Source organism: Sebastes fasciatus, chromosome 10 (assembly GCF_043250625.1).
Source record: "Sebastes fasciatus isolate fSebFas1 chromosome 10, fSebFas1.pri, whole genome shotgun sequence".
NCBI classification, from domain to species: domain Eukaryota; kingdom Metazoa; phylum Chordata; class Actinopteri; order Perciformes; family Sebastidae; genus Sebastes; species Sebastes fasciatus.
In genome coordinates, this window is record NC_133804.1 from 8,458,771 (window position 1) to 8,483,830 (window position 25,060).

The 25,060-nt window shown below is 40.6% G+C and overlaps 1 protein-coding gene across 2 annotated transcripts; it reads left to right on the forward strand.

Annotated features, from left to right (window-relative positions):
- Window positions 1-328: 328 nt before the first annotated feature.
- Window positions 329-25,060, forward strand: gabra4 (gamma-aminobutyric acid type A receptor subunit alpha4). Of its 2 annotated transcripts, XM_074647906.1 has the most exons (10): window positions 340-465; window positions 635-777; window positions 914-1,032; window positions 3,031-3,098; window positions 3,346-3,566; window positions 4,292-4,374; window positions 9,198-9,341; window positions 9,912-10,064; window positions 17,880-18,136; window positions 22,551-25,060. In XM_074647906.1, exons 2-10 carry the CDS (start codon window positions 686-688, stop codon window positions 23,082-23,084), a joined length of 1,671 nt encoding a protein of 556 aa, XP_074504007.1. In that variant the 5' UTR covers window positions 340-465; window positions 635-685; the 3' UTR covers window positions 23,085-25,060. The 2 variants fall into 2 exon arrangements, with proteins under 2 accessions (XP_074504006.1, XP_074504007.1); XM_074647905.1 differs by having other exon boundaries at window positions 329-777.

A 25,060-nucleotide genomic window follows, 5' to 3' on the forward strand; every position in this document is an offset into this window, starting at 1 on the left:
AGGGAGCACATCTAGGAAAATAAGTCAAAGTTGAATGAGAAAAAAGTGTTGTTTTATGTGTGATTTGGAATGGCGGGGGTGGGTGGGAGCTCCTGCTGTCAGGAAACACCTAAAGCTAAGATGAGGCCTATATCTGCGTCCTCCTTTTTCCAGTTTTGACAGAAGGGGTGGAAGTCAGAGATGTGACCCCTATGTTGAAGTCATTTTCAAAGCAGTGCACGTCTAATCTGTGTCCTGGACGAAGCAGGTGTGTGTGAGAGAGGGAGAAGGAGAAAGCAAACAGAGACAGAGAAGAGAGAGAGAGAGGAGAGAGAGAGAGAGAGAGAGAGAGAGAGAGACAGAGAAGCAAACACAGAGAGAATGAGAGAGAAAAGAGAGAGGGAGGATTGTGTCTTTTTTTCTGGATGCCAGCAGCACCAGTAGCAGCAGCAGGAGCAGCAGCAGCAGCTCGGATCCGGACGAGAGGTGACTGGGGCTGTGGGGGTGAAGGTGTGTGTGCCTGTGTGTGTGTGTGTGTGTGTGTGTGTCTATGTGTGTGAGAGAGACTGCAGGAGAGCTGGAGAGAGGAGAGAGGAGAGAGGCTCAACTTGCTCCCTCTGCCTCTGTCTCCCTCCTCCTGTTCCCCGGGACTCAGGCATCTGTCGGGTGGTGAGATGTGAAGAGGATTGAAGTATGGCATGCAAAGATGGTTTCTGCCAAGAAGAAGAAGGAGACGGTGACAGCGATGCAACCCTCGTTCATTCGGACCTTCTTCTACTTTTGCTGTTTGGCGACTTGGTGAGTCCCCTTTACAGGGTCGCTGTCCGCGGTGCTGAAACCACATAATGAGGGTTCTCTTCTTCTTCTTCTTCTTCTTCTTCTTTTTGAGCGCTGAAGTTGTGGTATACCCTGTTTCTTTTTTTTCTTTCTATAGTGTGAAGAAGATCTCTGGACAGACAAAGAAGGATGAAAGGATCTATCCGGAGAATTTTACTCGCATTTTGGACCGACTTCTGGACGGCTATGACAACAGGCTGCGACCTGGATTCGGGGGTTTGTATTGAAAAAACAAAACTATTTTTATTTATTTCAAGAGTATTTTTTTTAATTCATTTTTATTTGGAGATGTTGACTTTTTACATGAGCAAGGAATGCACATGTTTGTAGCATGATGTAATGAGCAGCATGCACTTAAAAGAGTGTTTCCATTTTTTTCTTTTTTCAAGTGTACATATACAATTGCAAGAGTATTTCATGTACTAGGAATCATAATCAACTCACTATTAAGCACCAAATACAGCCTATATGTCAAGTCAGTTTCACCATGTCACCTCTGAAACGCTTTAAATCCTCATGATAAGACAGGGAACAGAGTATTTTTTTTTTATTTTTTAGAGTATTTTATGTACTAGGAATCATTTTCCATATGAAAACTACAAATAGTAATAACCCGACAGCTCTGAAACTGTTTACATCTTCCAATTAAAAGATGCAACTTCATCTTTTAGTTTACTTTTTTGTGCCATAGAAGCTTAAAACATAACAATAAGTGCAATAAATAGCCGTAAACTCACTATTAAGCACCAAATACAGCCTATATGTCAAGTCACTTTCACTATGTCACCTCTGAAACACTTTAAATCCTCATAATAAGAAAGGCAAGAGTGAATTTTTTTTATTTTTAATTTTATTTGACTTTTTTGTGCCATAAAACATACAAGTTAGCAGTAAACTCACTATTAAGCACCTATTATACCCTACATGTCAACTTAGTTTCATTCATAGTAATTACGTCACCTCTGAAACACTCAGAGAGAGTGAATTTAATTTTTTATTTGACTTTTTTTGCTTTGTTTTATGCCATAGGAGGTTAAAACACACCATTAAGTGCAATGAGACAACTCATTATTGAGCCTCAAATACACCCTATAAGTAAGTTTCACTTGTATATTCTTAAGTCACAAATCTTCATCAAATGGCTTTACGATATTAATGCCCTAAAAAACCCTTTAACAGGAGAAAACAGGAAGAAACGTTGGAAAAGCAACAGAGGAGGGATATGCAACACGCATAGGTCGTAATGGGAACATTATAGCAACAATGTCATGTTTTTTTCTTTACATCTTTGTGTGAGAGACTTGCATCATACAGAACATGTTGCTTTCGTGCTCAAATGTGTCACAACACATGTGATGTTTCAGACTTTATCCTGTAAGCCTGTTAGTTTCTGCCATCAAATGAGGGGCCTGTATAAGCTCTAAGTTATATAACCGTGTGTATATGTTGCGGGACAAATGCTTAATGCATGTTCAAGTTCAAATGCTAAAAGTACGGATTTTTCAAACCAGGACATGTTAAGAAGTCTAAAATACATTCTGTCAATAGACATGCACACTGTGGCTTTGCTTATCCCTGCACTTATAAACAAGGCCTGTACAGTCTGCCTCCACATGCATTCACTGAGGGAAAAAAAATCAAACAGGATTATGTTTTTTACATCTTTAAAGCTATTTTTTCACTTCCATTATGCAAAGGCACTACAGCTGTGGATAAGCTATTGCATGTCTTTTGGATTTGGTGGGTTATAGGTCTGATATAAAGAGTGTTTAACACGAGTGTGAATAAGACTGGTGTCTTTTTATGCAACTGAACTGGCTCACAGAGCCAGTTGCATAAAATAGACCTAGTCTTTGTCTTTAATATGACTTTGAGTCAAACTGGACACTTTAATTTACCTGTTACATGAAGCTTCCCTTTGAGCAATGCATTATGGGTGAAAAAAGACATTTAACAGATGAGAAAAAAGGGATAAACAGTTGAAATAATTAGCTAATAGTTAGCTAAGAGTAATGGATAAATAGTTGAAATAGTTATCTCAAAGGTGACTTTCTACCTCAAATTAAGTCAGTCTTAGACTAGTATAAACTGAGAAACTAAGACCAGTCTAAAGCCAAGACTAGTCTTAAACTAAGTTTATGCAACTGGCCCTTGGAAGGATTTAAAACAGGTAATTAAATGTGACACTTGTTGTCTGTTTCATTGGCTCAATAGGTCCTGTGACTGAAGTCAAGACCGACATTTATGTGACAAGTTTTGGGCCTGTCTCAGATGTTGAAATGGTATGTACCCACACTTTTAATGGAGTTAAATACATGACTATGTTGTATTAATACTGTTAATTCTAAATTCACACAACTTTCTTCCAAATCTGGTCGGTATAGAAGAGCACAGGCAAATGTGTGGGTGGAAAGCAAGATGTTTTACTTACTAGATTTTCTTCAGATAATCATAAAGCGATACCATCCCACCTGCCAACCTACCTAACCTCAGATGTTTAGCTCGCATTTGCCAATTTCCCTGTCTTAGGAGTACACAATGGACGTGTTCTTTCGGCAGACGTGGGTGGACCGGAGGTTGAGGTACGAGGGCCCGATAGAGATTCTGAGGCTGAACAACCTGATGGTGACTAAAGTGTGGACACCGGACACCTTCTTCAGGAACGGCAAGAAGTCAGTCGCTCACAACATGACGGCCCCCAACAAGCTTTTCCGCATCATGAAGAACGGCACCATTCTGTACACCATGAGGTACTGTTGTATACTCCATCAAATAAACAATCTAATATTAAACACCTAATCAATTATATTCAAAAACACAACTTTAGCCTAAACTTAATCAAATGGTTTTGTTAAAAAAACGGTCCATTTCCTGCTGTTTTAACATATGCTAATTCATGATGGGGAAATGGACTCTTTGCATAATTTGTTTTCTATATTTTGGTGTTTGTGCTAATTAAAAAAACAGACTTTGTTTGATTTAAAGAAATTGAGCAGATTTGCTTTGAAATCAAACCCAGTGGCTCGTAATGTGTAAACAGTGCAGAGCTGTGTGGAGGCAGTTGCAGAGGCTGCCAAACTTTTAAATCTTAAATTCAATATAACAGTCACATAACTGCTCCTTTTACCGTTTGGTGTAAATCAAGTAAATCACTGACTTGTTCAAGTGTTAACCCTCAATCACATCACTGATAGGTATATACAGTATATCAGAAGAATCAACCATAGGCTCTGCAACCAGTCTCTGTGCGTTATCTACTGCTAGTTTACAACAGTGCATGCTAACATTTAGCACACCTTGCAATGTGAAACCCACCTTCCTATGCTAAACAGTGCTAAGTGCATGGCAACTTACAGTATTTACCAAAACCTTGGTGTTGCTGTCCCTAATTCTTGCACAAATTCTTGAAGCGTGTGTGTGTGTGTGTGTGTATATTTGGTCCTTTATTGAGCATCACTTCTCTGTCCTGCAACAGGTTGACTATTAATGCTGAGTGTCCCATGAAGCTTGTGGACTTCCCCATGGATGGACATGCGTGCCCCCTCAAGTTTGGAAGCTGTAAGTTCTGTGTGCGTGCGTGTGTGTGTGTGTGTGTGTGTGTGATAGATAAAGAGGTAGAAACAGAGATGGAGAGAGAAGTGGACAGCGCACTATGTGAAATCATGTCAGAAAGTAACTGACACAGTCTCCTTTAATTGTGCACTGGCTCTCTACACGGCAGGTGAGGAAGGTAAGCATCAACCAGATGTTTGCTGAATTGCTCTGACAGGATAGTATAAACCAGCTATGCATTTGCAGCAAACTGGTGGCCAGTAATACATACAAAAAAGGAGGTAAAGCCCAAACTGGTCTGCGAACGGAAAATGTAGTTGCAGCCTGACCTCTGACCTCTCTACAGAATCCCGTAAATCTAGCAGCCATGCATGTTTTCATTCTCATTTAGGTATAAAATGATCATGTTGGCACTAGATGTAATATTTTTCCTCAATGAATCATTATCGCCATTTACCCCTTTGTATCTGAGTCATTATAATAATAGCTGTAAACAAATAAACCTATTGCTGAGAAACCCCCACACTGCATTTTGCATTTTGTGCCCCCCGGTGTCGTTTCACAGGAGACCCACCGGATTACTTTACATCACCAAACAGGAGGCATCGCAATTTGCAAGTAATACACAGCAGGTAGTTTCAGCAGAGATTTGACTTTATTTTAGCTTACTCTGAATGTTTTACTCTCAAAAGCTGTTTATCCATCTCATTTGCAAATGGAGTGACTTCAGTGGGAGGGAGCAGGGACCAAATAAACAAACAAAAACAAGATTCTCAAAGGAATAATAATGTGACTTCTTCACTTTCTTGCTGAGAGTTATATGAGACGATTTATATCACTCTCATGTTTGTAAGGCAAATGTGAAGCTATAGCCCGCATCCGCTTAGCATAAAGACTGGAAACAGGGAGCTAGTAACAAAATCTACCTACAGGCACCTCTAATGCCGGTGCAAACTACACCAGAATCAAGCTGATGTTGGGCCGGATTCCCCCTCCCGACAGTGGTCAGCAAAGCTTTGATTTTTTGATGGTTCTAAAGATTATCTTTCCATATATGTTAAGAGTGTTTTTTACATCACTCGATTGACTCGGAAGTCCATCCTGGCCGCACCAATTTAAAATCGTAAATATTAAACATGTTCAATATTTACGATCGGATATCCTGTTATGTGTGGGGAACCCCAAGGACAGCCGATGACGCAGTCAAGTGGGGAAGAACGATAGCCAATTGAGAACCAAGCTGACCGAAGAAGGAAGGACAACCACCGCCATGGCGGACATGGCTAATGCATGAACCAATGCAAAACGCGAAGCATAAACTAGTGGTAAAATGGACCTCAGAAATGGAGGACCAACTTGTTGATTTTTTGGCAACAACAAGAGTGTTAATTTAACGTGTCTCCATGACTTCATCCATTATTTTTATTTTTTATTTGTGAATTTTCAGTACAAAGCGGTGCAAAAACGAACATCGCTAATATAGTGCTCTAGGGATGACGTATTTTTGTACGCCAACCAGAAAGTTAACATCTCCCTGGTTCCCTCGACAAAAAGACAATGGGATTATTCCATTGGCTTTTTGGATTATTGCAGAAAATAATCTCTGTGACAAACAAACGTTTATTATACTTACACGTTTTGTTCAGCAAGATAATCTTCACAAAAGAACACCACTTTTATGATTTTTGATGCAATCGCCAGAAGTAAAAAGCTAACATTAGGCTATAAACGAACTACAGAACAAAACGTTAAAATCTCTTTCCTTATTTCAGGCATCTAACTAAAAACCCATTCAAAAAACCCATTGACTTCCAGACGAGGGAACCGGAAGTGCTAAAATGCTAACTCATTTCCAGGGACTCATTTAGGACTCATTACTGTAGGACTCTATGTTTCCTGCCCGTCGTCCGCCATGTTTGTTTGCATTTAGTTTTTACAGTAAAGTTTGATCATGATAGATTTTGTGAGATTTCCATTTTTCTTTTTGTTTTAGTCAGGACTTTTGCTCATGAATGGAATCTGTTAGTGTGTGGTGTGTTCACATTTTCAACATCTGGTAAGATTTGAAAAATCTTTTAGTGCAGGCCAGCCTTAATGCTCACTAATGAACATGTTGTTGAACATCTTGTTTGTTAAATTTGTACACATGCTGAAGTGTAAAAACAACAAGCGTTTAGCTGTATTCCACCTGTTTCCAGTCTTAGTGCTAAGCTATACTAACTGGCTTCTAGCTGTAGCTTCATATTTAACGGACAGATGTGAGTGGCAGCTAGCTCCTCATCTAATTCTCGGCAAGAAAGTAAATGTCGAACTATTCCTTCAACACCACGGGAAACAGTTACCATTCATCTTATTCATGGTCTTGGCATGCCATGTTTTCATGATTCATTTTAGAAGATATATTTATATTTACAAATACATGTAGTGCTTTTTAAATATATATTTTTAAGAGTTTAGGAAGGTAAGGAAGTCCGTCAAGAATCAAAAGTTGATCCTGGCTTGGTCTGACAAAAAGCCTGATCACATGACTGTTCTCTGCTCGCCGCTGAAACGGTTTCTGTGGTGAAAAGAGGAGCCGAGCACTTTGTGAGACACAAAGCACCTGAATGCTAATACTAAATAATGAAGTATTTCATTCTTCTTTGTGAACAATGAAACCCTAGCTCAGCATCGGTGTTTATAGTGGGCCTACTGGTCAGCAGAAATGACTTATCTCAAATAAAGGAGTTTCTCAGCTCCGTCTTATCGGAGAAGAGCAGCAATTTGAAGATTGCATCTGCAAGAGAAAGGAAAGAAAAAAGACGAGTTTGCCTTTACACTCTCCAAATCTGCCGTCAATTACCCAGTGTGGTGACATTGCAGAGGACAAATTCAAATTTCTCAGTTATTGTCATCCGTCTCCCCCTCCTCATCCTCCTCCTTTCACCATCCTGCTCTGCTGCTGCTAGCCTCGAGTCAGGAGGAAGCGACCATGGATCTGATGCGGCCCGAAGCGTAGGAAAGGTCAGAATCCCTTCCTCTGCCTCAGGATAGCACAGACCTATGCAGCTATTTTCCATAGCTGGTGTGTGTCTGTGTGTGTGTGTGTGTGTGTGTGTGTGCTAATTTTCTCTCTGTCTGCCCTGCCTTCATTTTTTCCTCCATCACTCTTTCTCTCTCTCCCTCTCTCCGTCTCCTTTTCTGTTTCTCCATCTGGACTTGTGTGCACAGGCATTGCGTTCCACTCCATGACACACCAGAGTCATTTCATTTTGGCAGCACAGTTGGTATCCTGCCGATGTGGAGTCCCATAGGGAGTGGCAGGCGAAGACTACTGACATTTAGACTGGCCAAGCTCGCCAGGATACATACAGCAAAACACTGGGAAATAAAAAAGACTTGTTACGGTTTAAAGTATCCCGAAGTCAGACAACTTTTGTTGGGGACGAGATGTCAGCATGATGCATTAGTGAGTGGAATATGACAGATGGGACTTCTACCATCTTTGACTCCGACCACATTGCATTGGTTTCAGTGAGTCTGAAAGAGTGGATTGGATGCAAATATGAGATATAAGCCAGTCAGTGATGGTTCAGAGCCATATGATGAAAGATCCTCCTTGGCAATCAGCTAGAAAAAACCTGCGATGCAATCTTATTTTTTGTCGCAGAATAGTAAATGAATTACCCTAGAATTTGAATAGAAGTGAAGGGTTAATCTGCCTCAAAGGGCTGGTAGCCCTAACAAAAATAATTAGTCAGTGGAGAGTTTTAGTATCCTGTGATGCTGCTTCAGAGGCTTTTCCCCTCGCCATGAATACAATTCTCAGAGAAACAATGAACAGTAGTAATTTTGATTAAAAACCTTAAAATTTAGAGGCGCTAAATGCGAGATTGGGAGCATTTATATTGCCTCCACGCGGCTCTCAACATGGCGACAGTTGAGCCGGCGGCTCGTTGCTAACGGTGCTAACAGAACTAACAGTGAAAACAAGGGCAACAGTGTTAACCTGGGGGGTTACACTTCTGCGTCGACGGTGATTAATCATGTGATTGTCCATAGTTAATCGCGATTAATTGCATATTAATCAAATTTTTTTTATCTGTTCAAAATGCACCTTAAAGGGGAATTTGTAATATTTAAAACTCTTATCGACATGGGAGTGGGCAGATATGCTTGCTATATGCAAATGTATGTATATATTTATTATTGGAAATCAATTATCAACACAAAACAATAACAAATATTGTCCAGAAACCCTCACAGGTACTGCATTTAGCATAAACAATATGCTCAAATCACAACATGGCAAACTGCAGCCCAACAGGCAACAACAGCTGTCAGTGTGTCAGTGTGCTGACTTGACTATGACTTGCCCCAAACTGCATGTGATTATCATAAAGTGGGCATGTCTGTAAAGGGGAGACTCGTGGGTACCCATAGAACCCATTTTCATTCACATATCTTGAGGTCAGAGGTCAAGGGACTCCTTTGAAAATGGCCATGGATTTAGGTTTTCTAGTTTCCAGTTTCTTCACTCTAGCTTTAAAACTGAGCCCGCTACAACCTAAAAATCTCAAGTTGCGTTAATGCATTAAAGAAATTAGTGCCATTAAAATTAATTTACGTTAACGCGTTATTATCACGTTAACTTTGACAGCTCTAATATATATAAACACACTTATAACTATGTAAAATCATATCATAGTTATGTATATATGTGGAAAAGGGCAGTTTACAGTACACAAACACATTACATACATACACATACGTAATCTTTATACTGCACTGTTACTGCACAATTTACAGTAAGTGACTCACATCGAGGTGGCTTTGCTGTCTGCCCACAGATGCCTATCCTAAAACAGAGATGATCTATACTTGGACCAAAGGACCTCAGCATTCAGTGGAGGTCCCTCCTGAGTCCTCCAGCCTCGTTCAGTATGACCTCATCGGCCAGACGGTCTCCAGTGAAACCATTAAATCCATCACAGGTGAGACTCGCTCGTCCTCTCATCAGTTGAAATATACTGAATGCTTCCAAGCAAAATGTCTTTCTTTCTTTCACAGATGAACTGTAAGAGAGAGTGTAAAATATGTTCAGCCGTCTGTGTGTATTGTACAATGTCAAACCAGGTAGATTTGCCGGGTTTACTCTGTATTTACCACATAAATGAGAGGACAAATACTGTTCAAATGCAGCACAGGTGGTAGATATTTGGAGGATTTGGAGCTTTGTCACTCCATTGGACCATGCTCAGCAGACAGCACCAGCTTCTTGAAATCAAACCCTGTCAACATCATGAGTCGAGGCATTTCAGAAGGCCTTTCGGTTCACATAAATACTGAAGGATCCAAAAAAAGATTTTAGCAGCAGAAAGTTGGGTGGCATGTGTCCGTTTGGGTGAAAATAGATAGGGTTACTAAAACGTAGAGGAACACCAAAAAAAACGATCAAATAGAATGAAATATGACATCTGTCTAAAGCTGCATTAATCTGTCTGTCGGCCTGCGACTTTACATTCTTTGTTAATCAAACTAATTCATTTCTGTTGATCCTCCAGGTGAATACGTGGTGATGACGGTCTACTTCCACTTGAAACGTAAAATGGGCTACTTCATGATTCAGACGTATATCCCCTGCATAATGACAGTAATCCTCTCCCAAGTGTCCTTCTGGATAAATAAAGAATCGGTCCCGGCACGCACAGTCTTTGGTATGTAGACCTCACACATCCCTCATCTTGCACAGCCAAACTGCTCTCTGTTTATTTACGTGACGCCTGCTGCATGTGTGTGTCTCCACTCTGCACATAAAGGTGATGTTACAGTGTGAGGTGATTATGGGGAATCTAGATGTTTTTTAGTGTTGTGTTTTTTTTTAGATTGCCTCATGAAATGCAAATTCACTGCTATTAGTTTGTTTGAAATGCTAGAATGAACAGCTGACGGCATTAGGAAAAATCATTTTGAGGCATCTTCTAAGCAAAGATGCCTCAAGCAGAGACCAGATATTTGGGTCTACAAAAATGTTTCTGGCTCACAAATAGTGGATGATACAAAATCCTCTCAAGATGTAGTATAAATACCCTTCAACATGGGCTGAAACTGTTAAAAAAACATGATGGGGAAAAATGCACCGCAAGGGTATTAACAGTAGTTGTTATAGACAAATAGCCCAAGGAGGAAATTTAGATTTTAGGTGTCTACAGATTTAAAATGTTATATAAAGAATACCATCTAATCAAGAGCAGTTAATTCAAAAAGGTGATACTTCAATGAGGTTTAGCTTTAAAGTGTTTAGGCCTCAAACGAAACAGAATTAACAAATGATATTTATCACACTTTGACGGAGCCTTGTTGAGAAAGTAAAGTGTAGAGCGTAATGTAACACGTTACTTTTTCTGCTGAGTAATTAATAAAATAATGTATTTGATTATAGTTTTCAAGTAAGTTGAGTTGATTTCCTTTCCTTTCTTTACTTTCATGGAAACATGATGTATCATTTTTCTTAGAGAGATCATGGTATTCGTATCTTTTTTTTTTATAAATTTGTACTCATCAAAAAAAGATGGAAGATGCCCCCAAAACATTTTGTGCCGAACCGCTAGGGAGTTGTCTTTTTCTAATTTTCACAATAGTCCGAAATTTCTATTCTATACTTTGCTCCAAGATAATGAAAGTTTATTGACAAACATCTCATGTAGTTGTATACTTTAATCAAATGACACAGATCCCCAAAAACCAACAAGGAAAAATCAGATCAAGTCACCTCAAAATCTGTATTCAGAGTTCCAAAACAAAGATGGACATTAACACATGATAGCCTGCATATAGGCAACTCATAGACATTGACTTCATGTCAGGCAGTTATAAGAACCCTACTGCATTATTATTATTACATTGCTTACTAAGCTTTGCTTCAAACCAGGGATTTCTGGTTTCCAACTGATGATATAAAAATAACTTAACTTGAGGCATTGAATTCCTGTTATTCTTTAGGTTGTTGTCAAAGGTTGTACATCATCAGTAACTTTCAGTTTCTGGCCTGTGACCCCAACACATTCTCGTCACATACGGACACTTTGTCAGGACCAGTGGGCTACTTCCTCGTCTGAAAAGTGAAGCCAATGCGGAAGTGCCTTTAACTTGCATTCTGGTTGCAAAAAGAAGTCTGATTGTGTAGAAGTTTATGAGAAAATGACCCTACTTCTCACTTGATTTATTACCTCAGTAAACATTGTAAACATGAGTTTATGGTCTCAATCGCTAGTTTCAAGTCTTCTTCAATACAGCATGATGTTCATTTAGTACCACACTTTATCACCACACCCCCCAACAACTTTCTCTGAGCATTTCATATTAACGCAGATGGGTTTACATTGGAAGCCCGGTGATTCTCATACAGATGCTAAAGGGTCCTTTGTGCGTCAGTATCACACACCGAGGGGCGTGACAAAGCGTCGGTATTTGACGCCCTGGGAATTAGAACGGGCTGGTGACCCAGTTGCGCTCTCCATGGCTCCCCTGGTACAGCGTTTGGGTCCCTGTCCTAGAATAGACTGATTAGTGTGTGTCGATGGAGAGGCAGGGCGACAGCTGCTAAAACTAGACCGGTGTTGCTGGCTGTTGTTGTTTTATTGTTATTAAGGGACGTCTGAGTCTGGTCGTTTGTCGACCACGTACCTCCACTTATGTTGATGGAAAGTCATTCAATGATAATGGCACTGACACTTGTCCTCCATTTCAAAAGTAGTTCTGATAGATTATGTTTGGGAGCATCATTTTAAAGAGGTAATTCTAACTTGAGCAATGAGAGAGTAATAAACAGTGTCAGTGGTGATTAATGACTCTTTGAACAGCTTTGTGACATGTCGACTGCTTATGATGAAGTATGTGGAGTTACAGAATGGAAGTGGTCTGTTAGTGAAATATACATTTTTGCATGTAGTGTTAAATTAGTTTCTTGTACTGTAAGTGGAAATGCACCACTTTCAAATAAGGCATCCTTTACGAAGGGATTTAATGATTATAACTAATGGTTCTATTAATGGTTTATTCTGTAAATCATTAAATAATGCTTTATATCATTTATAAGTAATTAATGACAATGTTTGGGTTGATAGGTTGTGAAAAATCCCTTTGACTGTTTAACTGTTCGGCCACATACATTCTGGAAACGGGGTGTAGGTGATCTGTAGTAAAATCCATTCATTTATTTATTAAGCATTTATCAATGGCTTACTAACATGTCTAACTGCATTATTACCAAATAGATAAGATAATAACAGCTAATGGGATTTTTCACAACACAACAACCCAAAATTAGTTCTTATTAATGGTCGTCATTGGTAAAGGATTTACAAACTATTAATAAAAAACTAGTTACAACTTATAAACCCTTTATAAATGATGCCTTTTTTAAAAGCCCTAGTATCATAGATGTCGAGTCAATTTATTTTCATTGTGGTGCTTAAAAGTCCACTGCTTTAGCATCCTATAACTCATGATGGACATTTGAATAAAACCTGCAACTCTGCAACAGCTTAAATCATGTTACTAATGTTAACCACTTATTTACTTACTTACTCCTCTTCGTCCCCTATGGGTAATAAAGCTGCAATGACATCTCTCCATCACATTGCGTCCATGGCAACACGCTGCTCCTCTCCCCATGACAGGTGCATCTTGTCCAGCAGCTCCTCTAACTTTAATACGCACTAGCCAGCTATCAGGGCCGGGTCTAGCTTTATGGGGGCCCTAAGCAAAATCTTGTTTTTTGAAAAAATTCTACTTTTTACACATACAAATATTTTATTTAACTTAGCTGCATGTTAACATAAAAAAAACATGCACATTATACATAAACCAGTAAAATTACGTTTTAAAATAAAAAAAAAACCCAATTTGGATAAATTTGGAATTTATGAACAAAATAAACAAATCACTTTTGATGAAAAAAGTTAGTTGAGAGCCCTGGCACTGGACCACTTCCCCTTTAATTATGATGACAGGCCTGGCAGGCATTTAGTCAAACTGTGACAGCATACTGAATCACCAATGGTGACCAAACAACCAACTTCCCTAATGCTTTTGCTGCTGGTGACGCACACACACACACACTGCACTGTCACCTGTATCCATTCAGTGTGCATTTGACACGCTGTGTGTTTCTGTTGACTGTGCACTTTATGTTTTGAGTCGGAGTCTGCTGAGCAGAAAAACACAGTGTGTTGACGCTCAGTAGAAATGTCTCTGGGTGTACTGGGGGATCAATGCTGCTCTCCTGCAGTGACCAATGTATCTGACAGACCAGCTGCACTGCCTCCGCCTCCTCGCCTCAAACTGTCCAGCACGACAGAGGCATCACAGCAGCACAACTATTGTTGTATCAGTCGAGCTTCTGAGGCAGCGGATTTCTGCTGTTATCCGCTGTGTTTAAATGTGTGTGTGGCGGCGGTGGGTGAGGTTGGGGATGGGAAGGGAGGAGGGTGGTTGGTGTTTGGATTTCTCCTCTTCCTGCCCGCAGCCACACTCTGTTTTGACTTCCTGCCTCAGTGACTCAACCACAGGGTCCTGCTATGAGCATAGATGAAGCAGTTTGTCAGGAAGACTAACAGGAGTTGAGCAGGATTAGAGATGGAGCTTCTTGAGCTTCACATAGAGGGGTCAGAGCAAAAAGCACATTTTTTAACAAGCTCATTCAAAGCAAGTCATCGGTTTCTGCCTTTGACATGTGACGAGACTGTCGTTCACTGCAGTGTCTGTCTGGAATGAGAGTGTGCTGGTGTAACCATTAATGGTAGAGGAGGTCACAAAGTTCCCAATCACCCATGTTAGAGAGACGCATGAGCCCATGGCACTTTATAGGAATAGTTTAACATTTTACATAATATGTTTCTTTGCTTTCCTTGTGAAAGTTAGATGAGAGGATCGATACCACTCTCACTCTTTGTGTGTTAAATGGCCAGTGTGTAGGATGTAGGGGGATGTAGAGATGTAGAAATGGAATACAATATTCATAACTATGTTTTCATTAGTGTATAATCACCTAAAACTACGAATCGTTGTGTTTTTGTTACCTTTGAATGAGCCCTTCATAGCTACATAGGGAGCGGGTCCTCTTCATGGAGTCCGCCATGTTGCACCGTCATGTTTCTACAGTAGCCCAGAACGGACAAACCAAACACTGACTCTAGAGAGATCCTTTCACGTTTTTACTTTACCTGAAGGCCACCGTAGAGCTCTCTGAAACATGCTTGAAAGGGTAAGGGTGAGGGTTATTCAGTTGGTTGCAATCTGCAACATCACGTCTATCACTCCGATACAATTTTTTCCTTCCCGATTTCGATTCTGATACCTGAACTTGCAGTATCGGCTGATACCGAGTACCGATCCGATACCAGCGTGACAAAAAAAGTATATAGTTATTATTATTATTATTTAACAGCTGTTTACTACTGACCATGTATGGATGTGATATTATTACTGGTCTTTGTTATAAGGCCTGGCTCAGGTTAAACCCTTTGTAAAACATGAACAGGTTTTCCACGGTGAAATATTTCGCTAAAGGCTGACATTTTCCTCGCTCTGACTACTGTTACCGTTACACTCTCCACTAGTACCGCACTGTTGTTGTTTGCTATCGTCACGTGACAAACTAGCTGCAATCAGTTCTTTTTCGCTGCTCTAAAGCAGTAGTTTCAGTGGCAGCCATGATACATCCAGGGTGACAGCACAGTGAAGGCTACTGTTCTGGAGCGGCAAAGAAGAATTGAGTTTTGGTTAAACAAGTTGATTTTTTTCTGGGTTAATAAATGATGGTATCGGATCGGTGCATAGACGGGCCGATACCCTATCCCGAACTTTGGGCAGTATCGGACGCATTTCCGATACTGGTATCGGAACAACTCTAGTTATTAGTGTAGCTTAGTATAAAGGCTTGAAGCAAGGGGAAACAGCTACCCTGGCTCTATTCTGAAGCGTGCTAATTAATACAATGTATCTAGTTTATTTAATCAGTACACCAACAGTTATATAAAAATGACAATTTGTGATTTTGGGGAGCAAAATCACAAATTGTCATTTGTCACAATTGTCATCTTACAGCACATAGTTATGTTTATTGTGGCCAACAAATGCCAAGTACATTGACTTCCCAGTGTTGTGTTGTCACAGTGAGGTTGCCAAGAAAACAGCATTATATCAGGCATAGTTTGCAGAAGTATTGATCGGCTGGATAAAGTTTTGTTTAGAGGTGTCGATAGATGTATTTTCTATTTTTGGATTTAGCAAGGCTAGTTCATTTCATGCTGCGTCTGGTCTTTATGCTAAGCTGAGCTGATCACCTCCTGGCTCTATAACTCCTTACTCAACGTACAGACATGAGATTCATATCAATCTTCTTGTCTAACTCTTGGAAAGTAATTGAATGTATACATTTCCAAATAGAGACTTTGAAGGAATTTGATTTGTATGTATCATTTAAACTGCAACTGGTATTTAGCATCTGTTTTTCTGTTTTCAGAGGAAGCTAGAGTACCAAAATATCCCCAGCCTGCAGGCTACAATCCTGTCACTGTGCAGAGGTGAAAATGAAACAGTTGCTGTAAAGATTTAATTTAGTGAAGGGTAGCTCAACTGTAGCACCGTGGTCAATAACATGCGCGAGTAATTTAACTCTGAAAAAATCCAAAAAAAATCCAAATACCCAAACCCAGCTTAATTACAGGAAGAAGATGACTTCCGTATATATTCTTTTCTGATTTGATTGATTCATACAGTACAGCACTGCACTATTTACACAAATACACAATTAGCGCCACAGGAAGTGGAATCTTTACTCAGGTGGTTGGGAAGAAGACAAAAAGACATGAAAGCGTTTACATATGTAGAGTTCCAGTAAATCTATCAACCATCTCAGTTTCTGCTTATGTTGAGAACAGCTTTATATGAGAGGTTAATATCCTCAGTCTGTGGCCTCAAGCCACACTTCACCTATCAATGTCATCCAGCTGCTTTTGATTGACAGGTAATTATATAGCGGTCACGTCCGGGAGCTGGGGATGAATTTATGTTGGGCAAGGACTCGGCAGCACAGATTGTTCCAGGTCTCCGACGTAAAGGGGATTTTCTCCAAATCACATTATTGCTATTGGTTAATAATACCAAGGACGAGTGATGAGCTACAGGCTTATACTGTAACCTTCTGTTATTGTAGGAGACACATGTGACCTTGTGTGCTGGCCAGATCGCTGTCTCGTTTTATTTTGATAGGATCTCTCCTGGTACTGCGAAGAGTGAAGTTAGAGAGTCCATAGCTGCTGCTGTAGAGCAGGAGATATACTTTAAGCAGCTGTAAGCTCTTGGTGGTGTTATATCTTTTGATACATATCAGACCGAGTTGTACAAATATTATTTGGAGGTAGAGCTTGTCTGCAGGCAGAAATAATCCTATTGGTAGAGTTAAACCTTCAACGGGCAGTTTTTTTCTCTCTCCATGATGTACATTTTCCTGAATCCCAATGAAAAAGGCAAGAAAAAAGAACACTTTCTCGTTCGTACGATATCTTACGAAAAGTTATTTCAAATTTTTTGTGCGTTTTACTACGAATGTCCAGCGACACGTGTCAATTTTTGCTTGTCACGTGCGTACAGTCTTTTAAAAATAAACTTCTGTCTTCACAGGAAACTACTTGGTTAGATTCAGGCAACAAAATTACTTAGTTAGGTTTAGGAAAAGATCATGGAAGTGGCGTTACTTAAGTACGGAAGTTACGTGACAAATAAGTCAATGTTTGGGTTAAAATACGGTGGCGTAATTTAAGTGTGGAAGTTACATGACTCACACAGGATATGAACAACGGTCTCCAGGGCAAAAGTCCGGTGTTTTTTGATGTTTGTCGCTCTTTACACTTCCTGGTTCACAATTTCATGGATTACATACAAATTGATTTTGTGGGAATATTAATTACGATGCATTAATTTTCGTAGGTATAGCTACAAACGGTGTATGAGAACAACCTGTACAGCCATATCAACTTTATAAGGTGATAATATGTTAGTCGTGTTTACAGCTTGTTGCGCTGCCCCCAAGTGGCCAAAATATATCAATTCATGCAGGTGTAAATCCTGTGGTTCTTTTTGTACATGTCTCCCATTTCATAGAGCCAAATATATTTAGTTCATTATCCTCCGCATTCAGTTAATGACATGTGCTGATGAAGAGCAACATAATGTACATGGGTTATTGAACACCGTGCAAATGATCTTTATCACCATTTATTTGGCAATGACATGAAGAAAATCTCTTTCAGGGGGTTTCATTCTGATCTACAATGAGATGCAATGCATGTGGAAAACAGTAGTTTCATAGGCAGACAGATATTTAGTTTTAATTGTAAATAATTTAATTATTATTATAATAGAATATTTTGATTTAAGTGGGACTGTAGTGACCAACACAGATCTCAACTCTCGTTGAGGTGCAGGCTCATATGTTTAATATTGTTCTGTTTTTGATCCCACTGAAGGCATCACCACCGTCCTGACCATGACGACGCTCAGTATCAGCGCTCGACACTCCCTCCCCAAGGTCTCATACGCCACCGCGATGGACTGGTTCATCGCCGTCTGCTTCGCCTTCGTCTTCTCTGCCCTCATTGAGTTCGCCGCCGTCAACTACTTCACCAACGCGCAGATCGAGCGGGCCAAGAAGAAGCCGGCCAAATGTCCTCCTGTGCCCCAAACCACGCCTGTCAAGGTCAAGGACACGGAGGAAGTGCTGCAGGTGATTTTTGTTTCCCTCAAAGTGGCTGCAGCAAATAGTCTGATGGCACTTAACTTCAAGGAGCACTTACACAGCATGTCCCGTATTATGTGCTTACTGTAGCTGGCCTTTAGCCTAGACTTGTGAACGGCCAGGAGTGGGCCTGCCTGAGGATCGTCAGCTGTGCTCCCGCTCATAAGAGCTCAGAGGATCTGAAATATAGAGATAACAGGAGAAATCTGATCCCAGGATGTGAGTTTAGATTTCCATATATCACCAGAATCTGCTTGTATCTGGCAGAAATGAAATGAAAGTTCATTTTTAGCACCACAAATCTGAACATACTAAATCCCAGACTTCTGTTCTCTAACTGAAAACAGGGCACTAGCCTAATAAATTGGCGGTGACACACAAAACCAATATTTTATGGTCATTCACTATGTTTTAGTTTCATGTGTAAAATTATAACAATTTCTCTGGGACTGTCACTGTTCCTGGAAAAGATCACAACATGAATTTCCACCTATTTCTTTCACCTGGACAATAAAGTGACACACTTAAAATATTCCATACCTGTTACCCCAAAGATCAGCCTCGACCAATTTATCTTTCATTCAACCTTGAATTTAGCAGCTGATTTGTTGACTTGACTGATTTAGAGCAGACAGAAACAAATGTGAAAGTAAGATACAAAAAAAAAACAAGATGATTTTTACACGACTTTCAAAGTGATCAGATCGCTGTACTGTTCACTTCACTCAACTAGCTGTCTTGTAATCGGGAGTCTTTTAGTCGTTGTGGTTTTCACACTACATGACTGACCGGTGACCGGGGATCACACCTACAAGATCTTTCACTGGGAGGAATCCCCGATGAGGTCTCCAAGCTATGTTTTGTCACGAAAACACACGAGAAATACACGGCAAATGACGTGATAGCATACGCGAGACACATTGCTGATGTTGTTGTTGGGTCCTGTGATCACAAAATAGCCTGTTTCTACCGTTTCCACACTCTGTTTTATGATTTATTCCTCTAAGTGCAACGACAACTTTGCTCCGTGTTACAAATGCAACACATACAGTAAGTTCCTACAGGCGACCGCCTCTCCCCCATGTTTAGCCTCAGCCTGTGTCTAACGCTCTCACTGACTGTAGTTAGTTACCACGATGTGCAAGCTGCGAGCCAACGCTGATTTGCCTCTGACCTGAGGTCTTTGTCGGGACCTCCAAAAACTGTTGGGGAGCAGAAAATCAGGGATAAAATCGTGTAGTGTGAACTAGACATAAAGGCCTTTACACACTGGGGGCGTTTTTTTTCCTGTGTGATTAATTTGTGCGTCAGCACATTTTTTCAAACTCTTGTTTTTGTATATTACGCAGCAAAAAAGCAACATAATTTATTTTTTTCCGAAATGAGGTCAATTTCATGATCTTTCACACCTCAATTAATGGCTTCAACAAATCACGTTGTGCAGAACGGGTGCAGTTGCGCCTATATTTATAAAACAACAACATGGAGGCTCCATAGTCCAAACTAGGACGGCAAACTTTTATTACTTCTTTCAACCTTGACGAATGCAGCGCAGAACGGATCCTTTCCTTCCGTTTTTTCCCTTTCATAATAAAACCCCTATATATATAATATTTGGAGTATTTTGCATTTTCGTGTCGTTAATTCGTCACACCCCCAGTGTGTAAAGAGGTGTTTCTCAATGATGTTGTTTCCTGTGGGACCTTTATTTTGAAATTCTACATGAATACATTGGCATAATCTCCTATTTCTGTACCACTAGTTGAAACAAATTGCATTGACACCATGGCAGTTGACATATGGATTGAATCAGAATTCATGAATATACCATGGAGCTATTTTAGAGCTCCTAGTGGGATATGATGAATGCGTTACAAATCACTGTTCATGTTACTGCAGCAATGTATTTATGGTGCTGTTTTACAGATGGGATGTGAAAGGAATGGAGAAGTGCACATTTCTTAGACTTCATGTTCTTCTGACGAGCTAACATTTAATATACAGGCCTACTGTTGACTGATCATGGAGCTGACACAACCCAGCAATGCATATGTCAGTTTTACACTAACTACTTTAAGTTGCCCCCTCCAGTCCAAATCCCAGTGTGGCGTAATCATGCCTGAATGCAGTATAGTGACAACGGCACTTCAGTGGATTAGTAGGTTGCCACGGCAACGCCGCCCGGGTACATCTGTATAGGTTTCAGAAAGGCTCTGGCACTGGGGGAAAGAATTAATACTCTTTTCCTCGAGAGCAGGTCCTGTTGGCGCTAACCAAAGGGCTTGGCACGAGGGGCAGGATGTGTAGACGGTTCCAGCTCCTTAGCCCTTGACCTCCTCCACGACGAAAAGCAAACCCCGCTATCCACATACACACACACACACACACACACACGGGACACAATAACACTGGATCCTTTCAGTTTTAGGGGGGGTGGATTATTCCTGCAAATGCTTTAGTACCAACATCACACTCTCCCTGCTTGAAAACATCAACTCTCAAAGGATAAGCTCCTTTGACGCTACACTGCATTACCGCCCCGATGAAGTGCTACCTACTTTCTGTCTTAAGCTTGTGTGAAATGAGAGAAATCCTCGGTAAGTGACATCTGTATTGCACACACTCGTTCATCTGCTAACAAATGAAGGCCATCAGTCAGGGGGACTGTAATCAGATCAATGTGACGAGGTTTACGTTGCCCGGCCCGCTTTCCAGAGAGGAAAAAGCAAGTGAGCTTTACCTTTCCTGAAAACGCCAGTAAACGTGATTATTCACACTACAAATCCTCATACTCTCAAATGTGGGTCCAACTTTATTTATTTTGTGACTCACTCAGAGTTGAAGTGCTTAATATTATCACTTAGTACGTAAATAGCTACATGTAACAGTTTGTTACATATTTTGGTCAGATATTGTAATATCTTTGATTTTTACTTTAACAGGATATAAAAGCATCTGAAACAGACCATGATGTGAGTCAACAGCTCTTTACGAAACATGCGGACTATAGAATAGTGCCTGACTGATACTGAGAGACGGATACCAACATCGATATTTGACATCTTGAAAATCTGAGAGCTATATATTGACCGATATTTATTTTTTAAACATAAACACATGACATAAACAAGAATTTATGATGATCATTTTTCAAATTTGTTAATTGTGAAACAGATAAGTGGTACATTTTACGGTTGAAAAATAAACTTAGCAATGCTCTTTGGTGGACAAAATATGTAACAGAGACACAGTTTACATTATTTACATTTACAACTCAAAATTCATAGCAACTTTTGAAACAATGCGTCCTTGATGGGTCCGACAAAGAGCAGAAGAGAGCTTATGTTAGTTTAAACTCTATCATGTTTTTTTCCCCCTATTTATGCGATATGCTACCCCTTGGCTTTGGGAGTAGCGCTGGGTTAGTAGGCTACTAGTAGTAGCTAGTTGTAAACTAGTTGCAAGTCATAGTAGAGCAAACAAACACTGTCATTCACACATTTGCTGTTGCATTTTTGATTGTGAAAAGGCTAAAACTATTTCTTTGTATCCTGATTATCTCAGCCCCATGCACAGCCCTTTACAGGTCTGCTGAGGCCACTAACAGTTGCTGAGCTCTGATTGGACCATCGCTGTTCAGATGAGGGGTTTAGCGAGCAATCGATTTCTTACTTGTTAGCAAACATATGTACCAATACCAATAGGCCTATAGCTGTGATGAGATAATATTGGTCAATTTATTCAACTTCTGGTTCTGAAAAGTGAAGCCAATGCGAAAGTGCCTTAAACTTTTATTCTTTCTAACAGCCAGCAGGGGGCGACTCCTCTGGTTGCTAAAAGAAGTCTGATTGTATAGAAGTCTATGAGAAAAATGAGCCTACTTCTCACTTGATTTATTACCTCAGTAAACATTGTAAACATGAGTTTATGGTCTCAATCTCTAGTTTCAAGTCTTCTTCAATACAGCATGATGTTCATTTAGTCAATTATGGTCCCATTTAGAGTCAAATAGACCATAAAGCAGGGGATGCTTCAGGGCTTGGATACCTTGTGATTGACAGGTCGCTATTACTGCGTTGTCTGGGAATTGTCCACGTTTTCGTCTTAGAACTTTAGTGTGTTTTCAGTTCGTGAAAGTTAATTATAACCTTTTTGGCTGCCTAAAAATGTCTTATTCAGCGTTTGGTTGCACTTCCTGTAGCTCCACCCTCTTGTGTCACTTCTGGTTGCAAAAAATGGTGACGGTCAAAATGCTGAGCTCAAGGCTTCAAAACGGCAGTCACCAATGATTCACACCCCAGATGTTAATGAGCACAAGGAAAGTATTTTTAAAAAAAATGCCAGTGTCGGTGAACTCTAATACATAGATATATCATCATTGTTTTTTATCTCTGTCTCGCAGAATCCTGACAGCAACGGAAACCTGAGAAAGCGGATGAATTATATTTCCCACCTAGAGGCCAGCAGACACCAGAGAGCCCAGTCCACCACCAACATCTCCGGAGTGGGCCGAGCGAGACCTCTGCGACCTTTAGCCAGCGGAGTAAACGGCAGCTCCTCCACCCTCTCCCGCTCTAGCCCCAAATCCGAGAGCCTGCTCAGCGTGGCCTCCTCCTCCGCCCAGCTGGTGAAGAGTGCGCCTCAGGCCGCAGCTTCCACGCCAGACGTGATGGCGGGGACGCCCTGCAATCCGAACGCCAACTCCGCGTCTCTGCAGCATCTGCTGGGGCCCAAGCTGGAGCGCATCCAAATGATGGGGAACAAACTGGAGCTAAAGCAGACGCCGTGCTCCCAGCCCACCACCGCTGGTATGGGCGGGACCAGCAAAATTGACAAGTACGCACGGATCCTGTTCCCAGTGTCTTTCGGGGCTTTCAATATGGTGTACTGGGTGGTTTACTTATCAAAGGACACAATGGTGTCCAAAGGTGGCTAGACGTTGCTCTGGCAACAAGACTGAAGACTCTTTTCTTTCAACAGATGGGAAACAAATAAGGATTATGGGAGTTTGCAAACAATAAGAGGAAACAGTTGTTCTTGCCAAACAGATAAACAAAATGTGCTCGCCAAGCACTTCCACATCCCGGAGAGCACATTTATTTATTTCTTCCTAAGGTCCTCGAACAGCAAGCATGGGAACAAATCAACCAAATTAGAAATATCTGACTCAACATAAGAAGGAACACCTGCACACTGGAATATGCTACTGTCCTCTTTATATCGTGCTACGTCCGACTGTAAAGGTCTGCGTTGGCTTCAACTGCCTCATGATCCCTCTTGGCCTGCAGTCAAGATAAAGCATGGGATTTTTTCATTTTCCTATTTTTGTACCCTGCACCTGGCGAGATGTTGGGATGTGTGTACCGCCGTCCACACGAAATGAACTGCACCAACGCTATGTAAATATACAAATTTATTAGGATAAACGGATTTATATTTAATGATTACAGTGTACCTCCATTTCGATAATAGGACTTGTTGCTTTGGTGCCAGCAGGCTAGATGATGCAAAGTTAAATTGTTTGAAAGAGCAAAGGGTCTCTGGTCGTGGTGGTTTCCTTGGATTTTCACTTTCCTGAATACAGGCCAAGTGACTGTCAAAGACGGATTAACTAATCTGGAAATATTGAAATACCGAAGATGAAATTCGGGGATCAGTCGGGTAGAAAGTAGTCAAGACAAGTTATTAATTCATGTACAAGTAGGATTTAAGCTTCTTTCCTGCCACAATCGGTTTGCCAAATAGTAGACAACGATTGTGCAAGTGATTAAAATACAGACAAATAGAGGGAGCGGAAAGTAAAGCTGATCACCGCAGCAATAAAACAGTGAGTTGCTTGTCTGTTTAGGGACTACTGCTCCTCCAGAGGAGAGACTCAGGAGCTGAGTGCTGTCACCCACCTTCTTAAACAGATGCTTTACGTGTTTCTATACCCTTTCAGTTTAACACATATTCCACTGCATTTCATGGTGTTAATCTTGGGAGCTTTTTCATGTGTGGCTGATTCAGGTCTATGGAGCGGAGCCCAAGTAGTGTTATTATTATTATAAAGCTGCAGTGGAGCCCCATCACACCACATTTTTAAGGCTGAACAAAGGAAAGGGTGCCTTTTCGTTAAAAGCCTAAAGTAGAACGGCCCGTTGAGTTTTATTATTCAATCGTTCATTCAGCTACTGTTAATTGTGGCAGCTAGAGTTAGGGTAATGGGATTTACTGTAGCTATACTACATTACCAGCAAGAAAAAAACGCCCTAATAAAAGTCTGAGTGCAGCACTGCCTCTAGCCTCGCTCTTTATGTTTAGATCCTGTTGAAGACATTATTTTGGAAAATACGTTAGGGTTGTTCTTGCATTCTTGCTGAGAGCTCAATATAAGGCTACAGTAAGAAGTCGCTGAGCTTAGCTTAGCATAAAGACTGGAAACTGGGGAAACAGATGGCTCTGTCCAAAGGTAACAAAATATACCTACTGCTATTGATAACATTCAGCCACTAGATGTCGCACTCTCCTTCCTCCGTTCCATTGCATTCACTTCACAACAAGTGGTTTGTTGCACAACCTGCATATGTTAAGACAACCTGCATACTGTATGAGAGACTCAGACAGACAGTCGTGTCAAGTGATGAATCTTTCGTGGCAGAGTAATGAAATCATTTTGCAACATGTAGCTATAGGCCTACAGTCAGTGGGTGTGTTGGACCAGAGTGAAATCAACCATCAACGCCATTTATCTGTTTTTTCCACACTAATTAGCAACTTGATCACTGACGACACAGAGATACCACGTGATACCAACGTTGTTATACTATTGGCTCACAAGCCTTGTTAGGATTGAGAACTGTACATCAGATACCTTCCACGGAGATAAACAAAACAGTAATTTTGGACCCGTCAAATTTTTTAAAATGATTA

What these genes read in the sequence shown, in the direction of transcription:
- gabra4 (XM_074647905.1), top strand. Translation starts at nt 686, where the DNA reads ATGGTTTCTGCCAAGAAGAAGAAGGAGACGGTGACAGCGATGCAACCC. An exon ending in GCTGCGACCTGGATTCGGGG is followed by an intron (nt 1,033 to 3,030) that starts GTTTGTATTGAA and finishes TTGGCTCAATAG; the next exon opens with GTCCTGTGACTGAAGTCAAG. An exon ending in CCCGGCACGCACAGTCTTTG is followed by an intron (nt 10,065 to 17,879) that starts GTATGTAGACCT and finishes ATCCCACTGAAG; the next exon opens with GCATCACCACCGTCCTGACC.